Consider the following 21,153-nt stretch of genomic DNA (forward strand, 5'->3'; position numbering starts at 1 on the left):
CCCCCTCCCCACCCCTAGTACTTACCAGCTAAGAGTCGGCTGCAGCTCCCTGCTGCAGCTACCCGGGACTGCCCAAATCATCAAAGCTCTCCGAATCTTTGCCAAAGATTCGGAGAGCTTTGAATGGATTCAGACCTTTCAATTGATTTGATTTGGCTTTGGAGATTGAGCCACCAAATCAGGCTGAATCTCATCCGAATCAAACCACCACCCGAAGCTTCGCACAGTCCTACTGCTTGTGACAAATGACTCTAAGCAGGCTCCCTTGGAGTCAGAGGACACATCCCAATGTGTGTACACGTGCAGTTTGCGGCACCTTAAACCCATCTGAGGTGCCGTAAACTGCATGTGGCATGTGTACAACCATTTGCTGCACTACTAATTTGCAGCATGGCAGGTCTGGGGGGTTTTTGACACCAGGAGATCCCCATGTCAAACTGCTGCTAAAAAAGGCACAGAGATCAGAGTCTGGTCACTGCTGCCCCACAAGGCCCTCAGGACCCCAGGTAAGGCTGCTGGGACCAGCACAGGTGCTGGCCCCAGCCTCCCCTACCCCCTGGATAATTTGCCTTGCACCATCCCCATGTGCAGGGGCACAAATCTGTGCTGCTGTTATTTTTGCCAATGGCAAGCCTCTGCATGTGGGGACACACCCATAGACTGCAAGCTCAGCCCGCGGTCCAAGGGATGGGTTTCTCTGGATTGTGGATGCAAAGTTGCAGATGAGGTGTGCAACCATGTAACGCAACAGCCGCTGCTTGGGGAGGTTGAACAAAAGCTCCAGGAAAGAGCTTGGAAATGGTTTATCATAAGGGTTTGGTGCCTTCACCAGTAAAAGAAACAAGGGTTAGATAGAGCAAGGAGGATGGGGAGACTCTAGGACTGCTTGCTCGCTTTTCGTTCGGCAGGTCTGGCTGAGTGCATCTTGCCAGAACAGTCTGGCTCTGTCACTTCCTGGTTCAGGGATCCTAGTCCCAGGCCATTGTCCCACTTGAAGTACCTGTGAAGCGTACAAGATAAAATCTCCTAACACGTCTTCCCCCAATCAACCTCCAGTGCTGCATATGTTTGTAAGTTAATAGCATCTCATTCAAGTGAACTGCCAAACATCCAGGCATAAGCCTGTCAGGCTTTGTGCTCTTCCTGGCCACTGAGAAGCAATGCAGCTCAGAAGTGCTATGTAGGTAAAGGGCTGTGTCACTCCTCTTCTGAACCAGGGTTTGCTCAGATCAGTCAGAGCCACGTCCGATGAAAAGTCTGCTTACAGCCTTCTAGCTTCACTGAGCACTAATATTTGAAAGTTCTTCATTGAAGTGTCCAGCAAATCCCCTTCCTTATATCCATCCCCTTGGTCAGACCTTCTGAGACCCTTCCTCTTCCCACCTGACTTTGGCTGCCTGTTTGGTTGCTACTTCCGATTTTCACTCCCCAACGTAACAGCCCCACCTGTTTCTACCACCTTATTCGCCCTCGGCTGAAGTTAGGAAGGTGTTCAAAGAGCAAGGTGAGGAGGAGTTTATGAACTAGACCAGCTTTCAGTGTTAATGGCCGTGAAGCTAGAGAGGGGCAAAGCAGTCAAGGTTTGAAAGGTAATCTCCCTCTCCAACTCCTACAGCAGAGAGGGATCCATCCTCAAGCAGAGAAAGTACTGAAGCTCCAAAAGACCCGGCTGGCTAGTTTAAGCGATTTCACAGCAATCTGGCTGGCCATCCCTCCCTCTTCTTTATCCTGAGGATCTCGCCTCACTGCTACAGAAAAAGAAAAGTCATTTATCCTGTCCGACTAATTAAATTATTAACTGTCTGTCCACATTCTTTTTTGACTAAACTCTTTTTCATGAAGCATGTGTGCATCTTTCAGAAAATTGGGTTTTGTTGAGAAACTGCACAGTAGAAAGCCAGAGCGCTTCTGCTTACTGATGCTCACAAGGTGCCTGATGGAAGCTGTAGCTCTGTCCCATTCTCCTCTATAAGCTGGGCTCCTGGCTTGGAAAATACCTCATGGGAGACCACCTCCACCCCAGACCCCAAGAGCAGAGCACAGTGCACTATGGGAGATACAGTCTTACCAGACATTCTGGCTGGAAAAGGAGGTGATCACAAGAAATCCAAACTCCAACTCCCATGTGAACTGCAGCTGCATTTCAACAGCTATTTTTGGCCCAATTGTACTCCAACTCCTATCAAGGAATTTAATTTTTTTTTCTGTGGAAAATTCAGACCCAGATGACTTCCAACTCTTCCTCTGTTTACAGGGGGGGAAAAAAGCCCTTGTTGGCCAACTCATTACAGAGTACTCCTAGGTATGCTCTGTAAGGGAACATACCCTCTGCAGCTTCAAGGGTAGGTAAGTGGTGGGAGGAGAAGAGATGCTGGAAGCGAGCTGTATCTGTTTGCTGCAAGCAATTTCACTCTACAAGCAGATGCCTTGTTACTTTATGGGGTGCTGCTGACTCATACAAGCCATTACTTTTCAGTGGAGGAGAGTTCACTGAAGTGGAGGGTTGGCCCCCTGTCATATTTGGCAGGAATGAAAACACTTGTGGGACTTTAGGGGTAATTTAATATATGGACGTAATGAACTGGGCTTGAGCTCTTGGATGGAGTATGAATGTGGTGGAGGTTCTGATCCCAGATGGTGAGACATGCATGTCCAGTGAAGCTAGTCTCCCTGGTTGGGAGGGCTGATCTAATGCTGCTTCCTTGGGATGGTAGGGCTCTTCCCCTGCTGCAGACACAAAGAGAAGAACATTCACTAAACTTTGACATGAAACCAAGACCTTTCACAAAAAAGAAGGGAGATTCCAGCCTAGCTAAGAGATTTGAACACTCATCTTAGCTGAGTGCCTAGATCACCAGGCTACTTGCTAGTCTGGAGTCTGTCTAAGTGAAAGGTCCATTTCAATCCCAGGAAAGCTTATTGCATGAATGCTTCTGTCCAAGCCTCTACTCTTCTGTAAAGGGTACCATCAGTTTTGATAAGTCAGTATTTTCCAATGAAAAAATATTTTGTCAAAAAAACCAAAAACCAAAAATCCAACAAACTGAACTGGCCCTTGTACCGAACGCTAAGCAACATCAACCTGCAAGCAATTCACCTTCCTTATGCACACGGTGTTGCATTAGGCTCTGCTGAAAACTGGGAGGGTGTTTGGGGACACAGCTCCCCGGGCTGGCACAAACCCTTATTTTTCCCAGCAGAATAATGCCATCTCTGATCAAACAAAGGCATCTGCTTCTAACCCAAAAGCTTGGGGAACATGTGTACAGGCAAACCCACACCTTCTGTCATCTGCTGAGGTCCCTCTAACAGCTAGTATATTCCCCGGGTTCACTTTCTGTCCTGCCAGCAGAGCTGACGAGGTGGAGCTGGGCAGCTCTGGCAAGAGCTGCGTGGAGCTACCAGAACCTGCATGGAGACGCACATGCTTTGGCAGCTTGATTTAGAAGCTCCTGTCTGCAAGCAGAAGCCCTGCAGTGTAGATGAGGCCATTGCAGGACATTGTTACTGGGGTAACAGTGAAAAATGTCTTTTCCAAGTTAACCCTCTTTTAGATTTCATAGACATCAGGGCTGGAAGGGACCTTGGAAGATCATCAAGTCCAGCCCCCTGCCCAAAGGGCAGGAAGTCAGCTGGGGTCATAGGATCCCAGCAAGATAAGCTTCCAATTTGCTCTTGAAGGTGTCCAGCGTAGGTGTTTGAACCACCTCCGATGGCAGGCTGCTCCAGACCTTAGGTCTGAAATGCTCCCATCTGACACACATTGTAGAATGGACACCTAGAGCACATGGGGGAAATCCCCTATTTTCCTCTCCCCCTTCACAATTTCTAATCAAGTTAATACAGGGAAGTCTCTTCCTCAGCTAGAGGAGGTTGGTCCCCACAAAACCTTTCCAGGAACTCTGCCAGGCCCCGGTTTAAGTGATTCCAAGGCTGGGGCTTTCTCCGCTCCCTTTGGAAGCTCTCCTACTCTGACCCCCAACAGGAAATATTTGCTTGTCTTGTTCCTAATTTCTCCCCTCGCCAGTTCTGCCTGGTTCTCTCATTATTCCTTTCCAAGCCTAGCCTGAACCATCCCTCCTTTTGACGAACTGGCAGAATCAAGCCCAATTCCCAAGAACTGCAGGACAAATCTCATCTTCCTTCCACTCCCCATACTGTTGTGCCAGGCTATCACGAGCGTTCTGGTGTGAAGAGGGCCTGCGCTGGGACTTGCATTGACATACCTCCTGCACAGATGGCCAAAGAGATTTCAGGAACCACTTTTGTTTTTTTGTTTTTTTAAGCCAGACAAGGAAATCTGTGGCTTTCAGCAGGTCCCAGTGAGCAAAGTGACCTGTCTCTTGTGCAGCCTCTGGAAGAATCTGAATGTGGCAAAAGATGCAATTGTTTTCACTGGGGCAGCATGAGGTTACTCACGGGAGACTGTGCCTTTGAGCTGTTGAGGTGGGTGTACATTAACACTGCAATGTTGCTGTGCCCGGCCTCCAGTGCAATTGCTACTGCATTGTTACCATCCTAGGAAATAAAAGAAAGAGGTGCAGGAGATACCCGAGCTTTCAGAGTAGGTCACCTGGTGCAGCTGTTAGCAAAGCAGCTTTAATTAATGCAATCCCATCTTCCTGCAACTACTCTGAGCTCTTTAAGCCCATGAGTAAGTACCACATGCCACTTGGGCTATGACACTGAGAACATTACTTAAGTTTTTGGGGACTATCTAAAGGAACAGAATAGAAGCAATAAGCTTATACACAGCTTATAGACTCTGTTCTTTTACAGAGAAGGTCAGGACAGATCCACCTTTCACCTCCCCTCTTACTGGGTGCGAAGTGCAGATGGAAACAACACTGGATGATGCCTGCCAGCCACATTCCTTCTGCCTCCACACAGCTGTTGGCTTCATCCAGGCCATTCTCCCTTGTCAATGGCTTTTTGTCTGAAGGGGTTTGTGTTTTGACGGACATTGGAAACACCCATTTGGAAATGTCATTTCGAATACATGCAAATCAAGGGTGTGTGCTGTGCACTATTTCTAGCTCAGAAAATTCCACTCAGCCAATCAGGCAGCAGAAATAACTTAATGGGCAGCCACAAATAAGGAATAATTAGTCCCAATTATACAATTATTATTATTATAATTAGTCCCAATTGTACAAATAAGGGGTCTGACAACCAATCACCAAGAACAAACATATTTATAAAAATCCTGGTCCATTTGCAGATAATTTGCAGGGTGAAAATGCTCAGATCTGTGCATCGAGCAAACCTTGGGTTTGCAAAGGGGGCCATGCTGAAGAGACTGGCATATGTAGCAAAGGACAGCAGTGGAGAAACCAAGACGCACAGAGCAGGGTGAAAACAGTATGGAGCTCAGAGGAGAGGGGATAGGAGAGGACAGACTGGAAAATACTAACAGTAAAACCAAAGAGCCTGAGAAAGTACAAGGGGACTGTGTGTGTGAGCATATGAGAGGGCAGTAGGGGGCGTGCACGACAGCTCCTTTTTATCAACAGCAACTCTGTCCGATAGAGAAGACTTTATGGGGGTGAGGGCAGCAGCTTGGAAACAGGGCAGAGAAGATGCAGGGAGAAGCTCCAGCCTCGGGCCAGAAGTGGCACTCACGTTATCCACAATGGAGAGGTCACAGGCCGGCTGTGCCAGAAGCAGTCTCACAGTCTCCACCCGTCCATGCTCGCAGGCACACATCAGCGCCGTGGACCCTTCCTCATCCTGCAAGTTCACATCGGCACCGCAGGCCAGCAAGGCTTCCACCATCTCCTGCCTGCCGTGGCTGACAGCCAGCATTAGCGCTGTCTGACCAGCCTGGAACCGAGAGAAGAGAGAGGAGGCTACAAAGGGGACTTGACACCTTCCAATCCAACAGGGAGAGGGCATGGCAACTTCTGCCAATGCCCACAGAGGTGGAGAAGACTGCTCCAAGACAGACAGATGTTACAAGGACATAAGACAGGAAGGTCTAACAGAACAGCAGGGAGTGCTGGGGAGGGGACAGGCCCACTCAGCCAAGGCTGATGCATACCAAGGGAGAAGGACTCTTTCCACTTCTCTTCCCAAAGATCTGCTAGGCTCCACCTAGCCCATAAACCTGCTCATCTCCCCCTTTCTCCTCAGCTGAGTTCCCTCTTTGCCCCAGTGCACTGAAATGGAGCAGTGTTATGTTAAAGCAGGATATGTTAAAAACTGCCAGAAACAGAGTCCAGGGGACTCACGCAGGGTCAGGCCAGCAGCCAGGCCCAGTGTCTGTGGCTCTTTCAGTAACTGCAGTCCAGCTCTTTTGCTTGTGGTCTAGCCCCGTTCCCATGAACTCCTCTGGGAGGTAGGAATCCACATAGCAGGCCTGCAGTCAGCCCTCCGCCTGTCAGGAGATAGGCTGCAATTGGGTAAAAAAAAAAAAAAAAAAAGTAGGGACAGAAGCAGAGAAGGAACTCCTAAAGATAAGGCCTACAAATCAGAGGCAGGAGCAAAGCCACATGATATCAATAAGCTGCCCCACAGGCGTAGTCCTTTTCAATACCTGTGGTTTGAGGAGCAGCCTGGGAGCTCCCCCATGCAGAACTGGTTGGGGATCTGCAGTATCAGAGATGTGACTGTTCAGTGGTGAACGGCCCCAGAAATACCCACCTGGCTTGCTTTAGCATTGACATTCCCCATACTAAAGAGTCTCCTGACAACATTCATGTCTTCTTCATGCTCCACAGCTGCCAGAGCTGCCAGCATGAGGGCTGTGTATCCAGCTTTATTCTGGTGGTCAACGTTACAGACTCCTGCAGAAAGACAAGATGATCAGAGTGGCCCCGGCTGGCAGGACAGAGCAGTGAGCACCCAGCCTTCCTGTGGGCCTCCTTCCCAAGCCAGGGGGCAGCTAATGGCAAGTTGTGGAATCCAGCGGCAGGGACAGGAATGACACGGTGAGGGACCACTGCACACTGTATGCAATGCAACCAGGCTGGCACAGTAGAGCAAATCATGATGACCCAGTGGGGCAGGTTTTGTTTACCAACAGCCATGCAGGAGGGGACCAGATGACATCTGAGTGTGCATCATGGATGAGCTAGGCTGCTAGGAGGGGCTCATGGGACAAAGAGGAAGCCTGAGAGCAGAGAGGTGAGGCAGCTGCTCGCAAAGGAGCCAAATTCTGTGCTCCCATCTCTTAGGTAGGACCTAAAGATGAATTTCCCCTCCTCAGGGCTTCAAGGGGCTGAACATGACTTGGCCACATGGTCAAAGCCATAAAGCTGGTGTCTTTGTTGCACTCACCAGTGTCCAGCAGCAGCCGCACGATCTGGAAGTTGGAGTGGGAGACACTGTAGTGGAGGGCCGTGTTGCCATTCCCATCGGAGAGGTTGACGACATGGGCGAGCAGTGCTGGCGAGACTTCTGTGAAGGCCATGAGGTGGTTGGCAACCATCTCTGAGACAGAGGATTTCTGGCTGGACACGCGGAACCACTCCTGCAGAATGAGGCTACTGCTGGACAGCTGGGGAACAAAGAGGGCAGTGCTGAAGCCATCAAATGCTTCTCTCTGGGGGAGCATGCTCCTTGGATGCAGCCCTTGAGCACTCATGGCTTCCTCTGCTAAATCTCACAGACCTGCTGGAAAGAGCTCCCCAGAGAATCTGCAGCCCAAGGCTGAGCCACATCCAGCCAAACCCTCCCACTGCAGCACAGTCAGCAGTGCAATTTATTGCGCCTTTTACCCTCAGTTACCTGACACAGCCCCAGGCAGCAGCAAGGTCAGGGGGCACTGCCTGTAGGATGGGCCAGCACTAAACCTCCTTGCCTTCTGTCAGCAGCCTTATACAGCTGGGCTTAGGCATTTGCCAGGAACTGGTGCAGAGAAGCATGCAGAGGGGATGGTGTGCAGGGTAAGCCTGTGACAGAACACTTTACCTTCCCCGGACACTACAGCGCTGACCCAAGGATTGCTGTTCTCAGGCAGCAACATTTTAAAAACTAGTTTCAATAGGAAATCGCAAAACAGGAAATCATCCACAAACCGGATCATGTTAAACATGGTTTAAACAGGGACAATGGATTCTTATCTCGTTACCTGGATTAGCTTTTGTAACTCCTTTGTTCCGCCTCGTCTTTTGTATTCTATTTTTTCTCTCCTTATACATTGCTTTGTGCATGTCCTTTCACAGCATCTGATGGTGTGAGCTTCAGCCCATGAATGCTTGTGCTCTATATACTTTATTTCGTTAGTCTACCCTGCCTGATTTTAGACTAACATAGCTAACTACCTCTCTGCGCATCTTGGGCTCTGGAAGAGAAGGTACATCAGAGAGGAGCCTTACGCTCACATATTGGGTGGTTCTGAATAATGCCACAGCCCTCAGATCACTTACTTCCCCAGGCTCTTCCCACAGTGCCTGGGATGGCAAGATGAGCCCCACAAGACTCAAGGCTGCCAAGTCTGAAGCAGAGGGAAGAGACTTTCTGTGAGAAGAGCAAGGGATGTTCATGGGGAAGCTCAGGGCTTCAGTGTGTGGGAGAATGACTCGTTTCCATTCTCCTGGCTTCCAGGCCGCCTCCTAGCAGCCGTGCGTGCTGCAGATAGGGGCTCCAGCAGATAAAACTGCTGCTCCCGGCGCTGCAATGGAAAAGGAGTTGGTGGGTCCAAGTTTGGTTGATTGTAGGACTTTGAAGAAGACTGTTTGGGAGAATACTCTACATCAGGGGTGCTCAAATCCCAGGCCGCAGGCCAAATGTGGCTTGCAAAGCCATGTCATCTGGCTTGTGGGGCTCCCCATATGTCTGGAAATTTGGAGGTATGGTAGTGGTGGCAGCTACCTCTGCTCCCTTGCTGCCAAATTTCTAAACTTGTGGGGAGCCTTGCAGGCCAGATAACATGGCCCTACATGCTGTATCAGGCACATAGGGCCCAATTCCAGTGTACTGGGATCGGTGGAGACAGCACAGGACTAATCAGGGTGCACACGGCCCAATCTAGGTGTGGGGGGATGGGGGAGACGATGCAGGTCCCAATCTTGATGAGGCAACACAGGGTCTCATTCTGGCACTTGGGGCCTGATTCTGTTCACGAACTGGCCCCCACCATTAATCCAGCCCGTGGCCCCAAAAGGCAGAGCACTACTGCTGTATATGGCTGCAGCTCTCACCACAAAGAATACTAGCACACACTGCGGATCCTAAATGACCTGCCACAGACCCAAAAACCTTCTTTCAAAGTCCTGGCCCTGCAGACAAAGCACATGGTTCCCAAAAGTATAGGAGTGATACCCCCCACCCCCGGCCTGTGGAACTATCCCAGCTGCTTCACCTTTCAGCACCCCCTTCTACTCACCACCTCCTTGCTCTTCGCAGAACTGGGATGGCTGAGATGGCTCTTTACAATCACGCAGGCCTCTCTCATTCTCGGGCTCAGTTCAAACCTGTTAAAAGCAGGTTGGAGCAGGATCTGTATACATCTGGCCCACAGAACCACGGAGATATGTCCAGGAGAGGACACAGCTGCAAACAAAACAACCCTCAGCTTGCTAACAGGTGTGTGTACTAACATGAGGCCACCTTCCATCCATTCCTCAAGCAGCATAAAAGCAGAGTTTGCTGTGAGCAACCAGGACTGTGGGGTTGCTGTGAGCAACTAGGACTGTAATCTAAAATTGCTTTTAGATTTCTAGCAGAACAGGCTAGTGGGTTATTCAGCAATAAATGCCGAGGATTGTGGGGAAAGTAGACATGGTGCTGTGGTGGTGGTACCAGGGTCTGAGTGGGAGAAGGTTGGGGAGCACCTTATCCTCACAACCAGTAATTAACTTGTTCTCTCATTCTGCAAACTGGACCCTGAGCCACAGAGAGGACAAGTGACTGCCCAGTCACACAGCTATCCCACGGCAGAGCCTGGCAGTCAATTTAGATTTCCTGAGTCCTAAATGGAGGACTTTGGTTTCAGCCCATCCTCCCCTTTGGCAGGTTGATACCTCATACCCAGTCATCGGTCAAGGAATGTGGAAGCATCAGACTGGAGACAAGTATTAGCAACAGCAATGGAAGGGCAGGCTACAAAGGCAGAGCTCCAAGCTGGGTCTCAATGTTCCTCCGAGGTTTGAAAAGCAGAAAGCCCCCATCGTTCATGCTCTGTGCAGCCCTCAAGGCTTTGAGAACGCCAGCACTCGGTGGGAAAACTGAGGCTAAAGGTAGCTGCCTGTGGCAGTTTAACTTCCCAGAAGCAACTTGATTTCAGGAATGGAAATGGTCCTAAGACCAACCATAATTTAGGAATGTAAGGGCTGCCTGGCTACCTGCCCTTCTCCCACAGAGGCCAGTGTTGGACACTTCAAGGAAGATGCGAGTATGCAATTATAGAAGGTTCCTCTGAGCTCATTCTTTAGGCATTCATTTATGTCCCAACAGCACAAGGGATCATCTCTCATCCCAGCTCTACAGGTATGTGAATCACAGCTGTGCTGACGTTATCTATTAACATTAAAGGGGGTGTCAAAATAGGGAATGTACTTGATGCCGATCAGCTATTATATCTGAAAATCATGCCTTCTTTGGCTGTCAAATAGTTTATATGGGGGCATCTAATTCATCTGGCCCTGCAGGATAGATGAGGGGCATAGGGCTGGACTGTGAGCTGGACTGGGCATCTGTTGGTCTTAGGTGTATAGAGCTGGTCTGGTGCCTGACGTACGGTGCACAGGGTCGGACCCAGCTTGTTCTGTACATGGCACACAGGGCTGGTTAGAGGCACGCACTGCACGTGGCACCTGCAACAGACCAGTCCTAAGACAACAGTGTGCCCTTGTTGCCAGTAAGGCATACTGGACTGCACTGGTAGGAGTGTTGCCAGTAGGTCAAGGGTAGTGATTATTCCCCTCTATTCAGCACTGGTGAGGCCACATCTGGAAAACTGTGTCCAGTTTTGGGCCCTCCACTATAGAAAGGATGTGGACAAATTGGAGAGAGTCTAGTAGAGGGCAATGAAAATGGTGAGGGGACTGATACACATGACTTGTGAGGAGAGGCTGAGGAAACTTAGGCTTATTTAGTCTGGAGAAGAGAAGACTAAGGGGGGATTTAATAGCAGCCTTCAACTCCCTGAAGGGGAGGGCTGAAAGATGATGGAGCTAAACTGTTCTCAGTGGTGGCAGATGACAGAACAAGGAGCAACCATCTCAAACTGCAGCAAGGGAAGTTTAGGTTAGATATTAGGAAGAATTTTTCTCACTAGGAGGGTAGTAAAACACTGGGACAGGTTACCCAGAGATGCTGTGGACTCTCCACGTTTGGAGGTTTTTAGGATCTGGCTAGACAAAGCCTTGGCTGGGATGATCTAGTTGGGGATGGTCCTGCTTTGAGCAGGGGGTTGGACTAGATGTGATGTCCTGAGGTTCCTTCCAGCCCTAATTTTCTATGATTTTCACTGGGCATGTTTTCATTTTCCATATAACTATTGCATATGGTTTTGGGTCCTACTGAGCTCTTGCACTCAGTGATGTCCCATGGCAAGGAGTACAATAGGTGAAGCCTGTGCTGTATGTAAAAGTATTTCCCTATATTAGCTTATATTCCTTGATGTCATTCTTGTTTCTGGAGGGCGTAGGGCTCAGCCTATCTTCCCTGCATAACTCCTTATTCCCTCTAACTTTTTCATGTGGTCTCTTATTTATTTCCTGCTCACTTCATGCTGCCATTTAGCCAAAGTGGTTTTCCAGCTGTATGCAACTGGAGGCCTGCACTGGACATTACGTGCTGCACTTGGTCAAATACAGCAGGCTTCTCTTGTGAGCAGGCTCCTCTGGCTGTGCCTCGCACAATCTTCAGTCACAGGGGGAGCAGCTCTTTCCTCTGGCTCTAGAAGCCACAATTGGAGGTCTTAGCAAACTTCTGAAGATTGAAGGACACAGTGGAAGCAGAAGAATGGCAAGAGACCAGCGTGGCTGCACAAGAAACTTCTAGGATTCCTCCAAAGCAAAAGAAAAGCATAGAGTCAATGGGAAGATGGGCAGGTCACCAAGAAAGCTTACCAGGAAATAGCAAGAACCTGCAGGGACAAAATCAGGGAAGCAAAGATGAAGAATGAGCAGCACCAGGCAAGGGAGGTTAAAGACAACAAGAGCTTCTATACATACACTGGCCAGGAAAAAAAAGACCAAGGTGACCAGGGAGCCAGCGAAGAGGGACTGCCAAAAGGGGAGCAGTTTGCAGGCAGTTGCTGGAGGCTGGGCCAGAGCCTGTAAGGGGTGAAGATCCCTTTGATATGGGGGGACATCACAGCTGAAGAGGGTAGGGGTCAGCCAGCATGCAGGCTGTTATAGGATCAGAATGGGGCCAGAGTGAGAGCTGGGCCCAATGAAAGAGAGCCCAAGGACAGCATCCTAATGAGGTCCTAGGTAAGACCTAAAACTGCACCCTATCAGGGGAGGGTGGTCTGGTGGGGTTGTCCATGGCTGGACAGTTTCCCAAAAATCCCAGGCCAGTTACCTCCCCAGTGAAAGGCAGGTAGGGGCACCAAATAACTCCAGCCCCCACCATCTGGTGGGTCATTCAAATCAGAGGGAAGCAGGGCCAGGCATGCCTAGGCACAGGCACCTGAACCCAGGGGGGTGTAAGCTGCCAGAGGATAGTGGGGCCAGGCACGCCTATGGGAGAGGCACCTGAGCCTGTGGGGAGGTTAGACCCTGGTAGTAATGGGGCCAGGTATGCCTATGGAAAGGCACTTGAGCCCATGGGGGTGTAATACCCTGAGGCCCCAGCATAGGGGCACAGTGTGGGCCCCAGTGAGCAGGGCAGAGTAGCTACCCCTGGAAAAGGGGTGCAGTGTTGAGGCCCCAAAGAAGGAGGCGAGCTGAGTCTTCATCAAGGCTGAACACATCAAAAGATGGTGGATATATCCCTCCCCCAGAAGTGGAGGGCTGAGAGTCGGTTGATTGAGTCGAGATAGTGCTGTCCCGCTTCCTGAAGAACTTGTCCAAGGAAGACTGCACTGAGCAGCGCCACTTCTCCCTGTAAAGCTCTGTGTAGCAGGCATTGGCTTCCTTCATCAGCCTGGCAACCTTAGCATTTCTTTCACAATTGGGATAGTTTTCGTCAAAGAAGGCTAGGTAACCATCCAAAAGTTTGAACGCACCAGCCGTGCCTTCCATCGTGAGAACTCGGGGGGAGGGCCTTTCATATTCTTCCATGGGCTCTTCCTCTTCATGGTGCTTCTTATCCAGCTCAAGAAGATCCTTGTTTGAGAGTTCCTCCCTACGGGAATCGAGCAGCTCAGCCATGTTTTCCTCGCTGACCTGCTCAAAGCCTACCCTCTTAGCCATCTCGACGATCTCATGTCTTGCATCACTGATAAATTCATCAGCAGCAAAGCCTTGGAAACGATTCACAACAGCAGGCCAGATGTTTTTCCAGAAAACATTAAGGGAACAGGGCTTATTTAGTTTAGAGAAGAGGAGACTGAGAGGGCACTTAATAGAAGCCTTCAGCTACCTGAAGGGGAGTTCCAAAGAGGCTGGAGCTGAACTGTTCTCATTGGTGGCAGATGACAGAACAAGGAGCAAGGGTCTCAAGTTGCAGCAAGGGAAGTTTAGGTTAGAGACTAGGAAGAATTTTCTCACTAGGAGGGCAGTAAAATACTTGAAAGGTTACCCAGAGAGGTGGTGGAAGCTCCATCCTTGGAGGTTTTCAAAACCTGGCTAGACAAAGCTTTGGCTGGGATGATCTAGCTGGGGCTGGTCCTGCTTTGAGCAGGGGTTTTGACTAGATGTGACCTCCTGAGGTTGCTTCCAACCCTAACTTTCTATGATTCTCTGAAGCCCCTGGAATCCCTTCAGCCCTCACTTTTTGGGCAATCACCCCTTCAGTCACCCACCAGGCACCATGCCTTGATGTCTTTTTACTTTTACAGAAAGGAGGCTGCTCCAGGGCTTCCTAAGTTGCTCCCTCAAATAATCACCAGGTGTCTGTGGTCCCTGCTTTATGGGCAAATCGCATAGCTCCATTCCATCCCTACACCACGTCCCATGCCTCGCAGATGGCATCCTCATCAACGTTCTCTTGCACTTAGCCCTTCCACTGGGGCTCCCGGACCCTTACTCACACTCTCAGCCCAATCTGGGTTCCAGACCCCTCCCTGGGACCCTAGAAACCTCCTCTTCCCCTTAATTCCTCCCCAACCTCTGAACTACTTTAGGTGTTACTCTCCATGTTGACCTTCCGGAGCTGCAGCCATCCTGCTAAGGTGGTGTTTTCTCAGCAGGCTCCAAGCTGTTACTACTGGCTCATCTTGGTGGAGACCCATAGGGTTCTGTTCAGTGTGTTTATCTGCAGATGACACAAAAAACTGGGAAGAGCTGAGAACAAGCTGGAGGACAGGAGCCCAATTCAGAAGGATCTTGTTAAACTGGAGAGCTGGGCTAGAGCCAACAGGATGAAATTCAAGGGTGACAAATGCAAGGTGTTACACCTCAGGAAGAATAATCAAAACCACAAATATAAAATGGGAGACACCTGGCTCAATGGCAGCACCATGAAAAGGATCTAGAATTTTTGGTGGATCACAGACTCAGTATGATTCTGCAGTTTGATGCTACTCAGAAGGCAAATATGGTTTTGGGCTCCACCTATATGAGCACTAGGTACAAGACACGGGAGGTGATAGTACCCCTTTACTTGACACTGGTTAGGCCTCATGTAGATTATCATGGGCAGTTTTGGGCTCTACATTTTAAAAAGGACTTGGAGAAGTTAGGGAGGCTCCAGTGGTAGGCAACAATAATGATAAAGGACTTGGAAGGCAAGTCATACAAGGAGAGGTTGAAAGAAATAGGGATGTCTAACTTGTTGAAAAGGCAAGTAAGAGGGGATGTGATCACAGTCTTCAAATATCTGAAAGAAGAGGGAGAATATCTTTTTTCCACTGCTGCAAAGAGCAGGACTAATGGCCCGAAGCTGTCGCCAAGTAGGTTTGGACTGAATATGAGGAAAGACTTCTTTGCATCTAGAACAGTGAGGCAGTAGAATAGACTGCCTAGAGAAGTTGTGAAATCTGTCTTTGGAGATGAGCCAGAGGTTGGAAAAGCATTGGTCATGGATGTGCTAGGAGTAGCTATGCTTGGAGTACTCTGTAAAGAGCAGGCGTTAGAAGCTCACCAGATTGTTGAGAGATGACGAGTAGACATTTGTAGCCTAAAGCAGGTGGAAATTGGAGATGACAAGATGATGATGCTCAGCAGTAGGAGAAAGAAGCAGAGCTCCACAACTGGCTTAGTTATGAAAGATTAAAGGAGATGGCATAAGATTATGCAGGGGATACAGAAAGGGGAGTTCTGGCCATCCAGCAAGTGGGTCTGTCAGACATCCTAACAGACAGCCCAGCTTAGACTAACTACCCAGTTCTCCAAACATGCCAGAAGCTCTGTCTGGCAGCTCCGCCCCAGCTGATGAACCAGCTAGCCATTGTTAGGTCTTCTTAATGGGCTGGTGGGGAGAGCAGTCTCCTCATCTAAGTCCACCTCTGGCAGCAAACTGGAGGCCAACTAACAGTTCTGCCTGAAGGTCAGCTGTGGCAAGTGTCCTTGGATCCTGTGCTCCCTGGTTTTCTGGCTTCTGACGCTGCTCAGCTCTGCCCTGCAGCTGGATTCTAGCTTTTGGGAACTCCACTTGGCTTTGGCAACTTGGTCCCTGGCTCCAAAACCCTGACGTACCCTGCGACTCGGATTCTGCTTCTGGTTTCCCCCTTGGATGTGGTACCTTTGACCTCAGCACCTGTCTGGGGACACAGTGAGCACAGAGTCCTCACAGCAAAGTGCCTCTGCACAGCTATCAAACTTCCACAGCTTTTATGGATGCACTTCTCAGAGTGCCCTGCAGACAGAATCCTTTCCAAGGGAGCTAGGTGGGCCTGGGCCTACCCCAGGGCATGGGAATTGCTCAGGATTTTGCTCAAATTACCTAAAAGGTTCATCTACCAACCATCCCAGCAGGGTGGTTGCCAACACCCCCAGGGGAAGGTCATAATGGGAATAAAATGAAACTCTTTTAGCAACTCTAGATTGAGTGACTGTATTAGAAATGGCTCCAACAGCCTCTGCTGGCAGCCTCTTGTTGGGAAATGCTGGCTTGCCTCAGGTACAAGATGCTCTACATGTCTGACTTGCACCTGTCATTTAAGCTCAGATTAGAGCTAGTCACAATTTTCCTAAGTGACCTTTTTCTCCTGCTGAAAGACAAGGTTGAAATGTTTTACCAAAACTGTCAAACTTTGGCACAATTTCAGATGCAAACAATTACAGTTAGAACCTCGTGGCTCCGCTGCTTTTTCATTCTGGACAACGGGGAGTAATTTTCTGTGAAAAGGTTACATTTCTTTTTGAAATTTTCTGAAGAAGTGAAGTTAAGCTTTTCAATCAGCTCAAGCCAGTCTGCAGCTGAGGTTTCCCTGGCACGTCAGAGGCAGTGGGCAACACACCCAGCACTTGCTATTGCTCCTGGCTCTGAACGCTTCTGTGGAATAGGTCTAAATGAGAGTCTACTTGCTTCACTCTCTACCAGGTCCAAGGGACTTTGACAGCAAAGGTGCGCAGGGCTCTGAGATAAATGTACCTTTTGGCCAAGCCTGGTTGTGGTGGGTGCCAAGCAGAAATTGAGCCCTGAGGGGACCCTCCCTGCACTTACTTCTCCTTCACCTCTGGGGGTTCTGGGGCTGGTATTTGCTCTTCCCTGCGCTCATGCCGCTCTTCGCTCTTTCTCTGTTCTGTGTCTACTTCAGGATTCTCCAAGTCGCTCTCATTCTCGCCCACATTCACATCCTCATCTGAGGAGTCAATGCCACCCTCAGCATCGCTGTCAGAGCTGTTGGGTGAAATCTTCTCAGAAGAGCTGTCTCCGTCCTCCTCCTCGCTGGACGTACTCTCATACCTGCCGTGTGAGAGAGAGCAGATTAGGGTTCTGCCAACACAACACTCCCGAGGCAACCGTGTTGCACTGAATGAGATCTGGAACAATACTGCCCTCTGCCCCCCGCATGCATGAGAAAGCAATGTCTTTCTGCCCCGCTGCTGCATTTTACAAAGGGCGGTCTTCAGGGTTTACAGAAACATAGGGTTGAATCTTTTGCCCCAGCAAGAGGTGGGAAGGGTACATACTCCCCGTTCAGCACCCCCACAAACTGTAGGCTCTTCCTGCCACCCTCAGCCTCGTTCTTTGGTAGCCCATCTCGCTTCTTCATGATGGACTTCAGGGATCCTGTGAAGAAACAGAGAAGGGAAGGTCACATGGCAGAAAGTCCCACCCCAGCACAGAAAGACAGGGTGGGAGATAGGACCGAAGTCTTGCAGACATCCAACTGCAGACACACACTGTCTATTGGAGGGGAGGCTGACTTTGCCAGCAGGACTGAAATGGAGCAGGGTTGCTGGCCCCGGACACACAGGCATGGTAATGAAGATAGGAGGAAGCAGGTGGCAGTGGGCTGTGGCAGCTTGCCAGAGGCATGCTAACTTGAGCCAGGATGGCTTCCTCTCCAGAGCCTTTAGGCTCATCATGCAATTGCTGAGCTCTGAGATGCTCCTGTAAGTCCAGCCCTGAATGCCCAGGGTTTGTAGCCATCCAGACTTCTGCAGTCATCACACTTAGAGCACAAACCCATTGTAGCAGAAAGCTGGCTGCTCTGTTCACCTCTATTCCCTGGGGACATCCCATGTTTCAGGCGACTAACTCTCAGAGACACAGTCCAGAGTGGGGCAGGGACAGTAACAAACCCACGTGCCTTGAGCTCCAATTCTGACTAGCTGCTTGCTCGAGTGGGAGGTGCTAAAGACGACGCACCGTCCTTGTCCTCACATACACACTGCTTGAAATCCCTGTCTCTGAACCCCAGCAACACGCAGTCCTGCCCTCCCGACTCAGTTGCCTCCACCCTTCATGCAGCATCAAGCCCTGCCCTCTCACTCCTGCAGCACAGAGCCTCATCCACTCCGACAAAACTCCCCCTCATTTGTTTTTCCCATGCGAGAGCATAAACTGGAAAGCGGTCACTAAGCCGTGTCTGATGTCATCCCTCTCCATGCCTGACTGATGCAGCTTCCTCTCCGCTTGGCAGTAGGGCTCTCGAGTCTCCCCCCAACCAATGGTGAACAGCAACACTGAAGTTAACACAGCAGCACGGGTGTCACCTGTTGGATGGGAGAGGAGACTCGAGCATTGGACTGCTTGGGGCTGTGCTGTGGTTCAGACTGGCTAACACCCCAGTTTCAGGATTTCTTGCAAATTAACAGGAGGAAAAAGATGTCAATGAAGTTGTTCTCTCAGGGACTGAGTTCTGTCTTTGGCTCAGATGTTCATGGAAAGGGACTTACCAGTGCCAGTACTCAGAGGAGCTCTGCTGTCATTCTCCCAAGTCGTTGCCCGGGCCGTGGGGACACATTCCTGCATCCCCGTCTTGGAGTCCTTGAGGCTCAAACACGGACTTTGTTTCTTTTCTGATGGCCCTTTTTCTCCTGGGGCCCCAGCTGCTTTACTGCCACCAGCAGCTCCAGGCTCAGTGAAATTTACCTGGTTTCCAGCTTCTCCTGCATCTTTCTGTCTTTGTGTAGACTCGCCAGCAGCTGCCTGTAGACCTGCCTCTGCCACTGCTGCAACACGCGGCACAGTGATCCCCGCCTCTAAATTGGCTTGAGTGGCTTTCTCTTCACAGGTAAGTGCTGAATCTGGACCTACAGCAACTTCTTTACCTTTCAAATCATAGTTGATTCCAATGCACAACATGCGAGGCGAGCAATCGACTCCCTCATCTATCATTTCCAGGGGACTGCCCACTGCCTGGTTCTGCATTGGCACTACTGCCTCTACACATGCTTCTGCCAGTTGAGGCTTGGCCATTATTTCCTTATCTATCAACTTTCCTGGCCTTCTGGAACAAACCTCTACCCTCAACTCCTCCAGCTCCTTAGTTGCTTCCTTTAAATGTCCTTCCATCATGTTGATTACCTCCTTCTGGTGGCTAACGGTGTGCTGCAGCAGCTCAATTTCCTTCTCTGATTCAGTAGAAAGCCCTAACAAGGACTCCATGACCCACACTGCAGCATCCCTGGTCGCGGTCTCCTGGCCGACTGCTACCTCTCGGCACGGCTGCTGCGATCGGTAGTAGAACACGACGTCGTTCATGTCCATTTCCTCACCCACGCCTACGGACTTGCACGCTCTGTCACTAGGTCTGGCAGGGCGAGTCCCCGTTCTGCCAGCTCTCACATTACGCTCTGAAGTGGACAGCTTCTCGGTGAGTTTCCTCAGCTCCGTAATTTTACTTGCTCGAGCTTTGCCCAGTTCAGCCTCACCTTCCAGCTCTCCCTGTGTTTCCTGGCTCGCTGGGGGCTGCTCCTCGCTTGCAGTGGGAGATTGGGGAGGGAAGGTAAAAGCAGAAGTCTCACTTGTTTCAGGCGAAGCTTTCTCCTGTAAACCCGCCAGCAGCTTCTCCTTCTCCTGCTTCAGTTTAGAGATCTTCATCTCTAGGACTGGGATGGTCTTGACTTGTTCCTCCAGCTCCTTCAGCTGCTTGAGGGCAGCAGCCATCTGCTCCCGCACATGCTGCAGATGTGTGGCACTGAGATTGGTAGCTGGTGTAGTCCACCCTGAACTAAAAGGGCTCATTTTCATGGAACCTATAAGCGATGGACTAAGTATGGCTTGGCTGTCCCCATTTCCATTTGAAGGCACAGAGGAGCATGAGCGGCTCTGGGTAACTGAGGCAGCACTGGAGATGGAGTTGCTTGTCTTGGAGGGGCTGCTGGGTGGCTTGGGTATTTGTGCATTCCCACTACTCAGCAAATTCAGCTGCTCTTGCTCTAGTCTCCTACTTGTCTCTAGCAAGGTTTTTTCCACACGGGGATTTCTCAATAGAGATTTGGGGGAGGGAGGTGGGAGGAGGTTTATAACAGAAGTGGGAGACATTGGGTTGGAAAGTTGTTTGCTCAGGGCTTCTCTTGTTTCTGAGGAGTTGGACTGTGTCCTAGCATGTGGAGATAACAAGAGGGTGGTCCTTCCATCCTCGCTGGCTGTGGATGCCAGTGATTCAGTAGAGGTCCATCCACTAGCATGGCTTCCGGGACTTCTGAGGCAGCTGAGCTGATGCTTGGGCCCTTTCGCTTTCCGATGCAACTTCTTCAGAGTTTGCCCACTCTGAATGTCATCTACATATTTCAGAAAATCTAGATCTAATGTGAAGCCATATGCCGTTTCCACAGAATAGGAGCTCTTCTCTCCATCATCCTGATCTCTATACAGGAAAGGGCCACCCAAGTCTGTAAGGAAAGCCAAAGAGAAGTACAGAGTCAAGGCAGTAAAGAGTACAGCAAACTCATCTCGGACGCTTGCTCAGCTCCTGCTGTTTGTTGCAGGGTATGGGCTTGATGCCAGACCAATTAAGTAAGTGGAAGGAAAGGCCCTGGTACTCCCTTGCCTTGCTGCAGACAGGAAGCAGGGATCTAGCCTCCATGTATTGCTTGGAGCCCCTTGTAAAGCATGAGTCCGTCTCTGTGATACCAGGTGAGTTTAAAACCCAAATTTGAAAATGAGGATTCATTAACATTTTTAAGGAGATGATAAAAATGCATTTACCATCACTGCAGACAGAGCTATGATATGGTGATAAAAAGGGCCTGGACACATCACAGTGGAAAGGATTCCATTGACTGCAGAAAAGGTAGATGCCTGAATACAATGATGTGGCCTAACTCAGGGGTTTAAATATGAGGAGCAAGGAGGTGGGCACCACAGTTCCCCTTTCCCTACTTGGGGAAGTAAGAGCTCTGTCTTTGCTGCACTACCCTATACTCGTAGCCACCTGGTCTAGGGGTCTTACCCACCGGAGCAGCACAATCCTTCATCCAGAATCGGGAGACAAAATTTGTCAGGTGCAATCAAGGTTCAAATTGCTGGGGAGCTTGGGGGGGCTGAGACCCCCATAAGAGATGAAAACCCCTCTTGAGCTAGTCAGGACCTCTTCACCCTGCCTGTGCCAGCCCCACCCCCCCAATAGACATATGTCACTGCACACAGTCCCTGGCCCACCCCATGTCTTTCTAAACAGCCCAGGTGGTGGTGGCAGCTCCTTCCGGCTGTCACTGCCACTGGCTCCAGCTCCACAGTACTGGCAGGGGACCCATACAC

General features: G+C 50.1%; 1 protein-coding gene across 4 annotated transcripts in view; it reads right to left on the bottom strand.

The window, feature by feature from the left end:
- Nucleotides 1-1,428: 1,428 nt before the first annotated feature.
- The window catches only part of KANK3 (KN motif and ankyrin repeat domains 3), a 43,391-nt gene continuing 23,666 nt past the window's right edge, over nucleotides 1,429-21,153 (bottom strand). For 3 of the 4 annotated variants that reach the window (XM_019550632.1, XM_019550630.1, XM_019550631.1), the window contains exons 3-11: nucleotides 18,345-20,285; nucleotides 17,133-17,232; nucleotides 16,663-16,905; nucleotides 9,329-9,416; nucleotides 7,279-7,498; nucleotides 6,643-6,785; nucleotides 5,623-5,823; nucleotides 4,420-4,518; nucleotides 1,429-2,727 (exon numbers count right to left, since the gene is read on the bottom strand). In XM_019550632.1, coding sequence (XP_019406177.1) covers nucleotides 2,689-2,727; nucleotides 4,420-4,518; nucleotides 5,623-5,823; nucleotides 6,643-6,785; nucleotides 7,279-7,498; nucleotides 9,329-9,416; nucleotides 16,663-16,905; nucleotides 17,133-17,232; nucleotides 18,345-20,285 — 3,074 coding nt within the window. In that variant the 3' untranslated portion in view covers nucleotides 1,429-2,688. The remainder of the gene's footprint in view (nucleotides 2,728-4,419; nucleotides 4,519-5,622; nucleotides 5,824-6,642; nucleotides 6,786-7,278; nucleotides 7,499-9,328; nucleotides 9,417-16,662; nucleotides 16,906-17,132; nucleotides 17,233-18,344; nucleotides 20,286-21,153) is intronic. The other variant, XM_019550633.1, reaches the window with a different exon arrangement.

This window comes from Crocodylus porosus, unplaced genomic scaffold (assembly GCF_001723895.1).
Source record: "Crocodylus porosus isolate Cpor-Errol unplaced genomic scaffold, CroPor_comp1, whole genome shotgun sequence".
Lineage (NCBI taxonomy): Eukaryota > Metazoa > Chordata > Crocodylia > Crocodylidae > Crocodylus > Crocodylus porosus.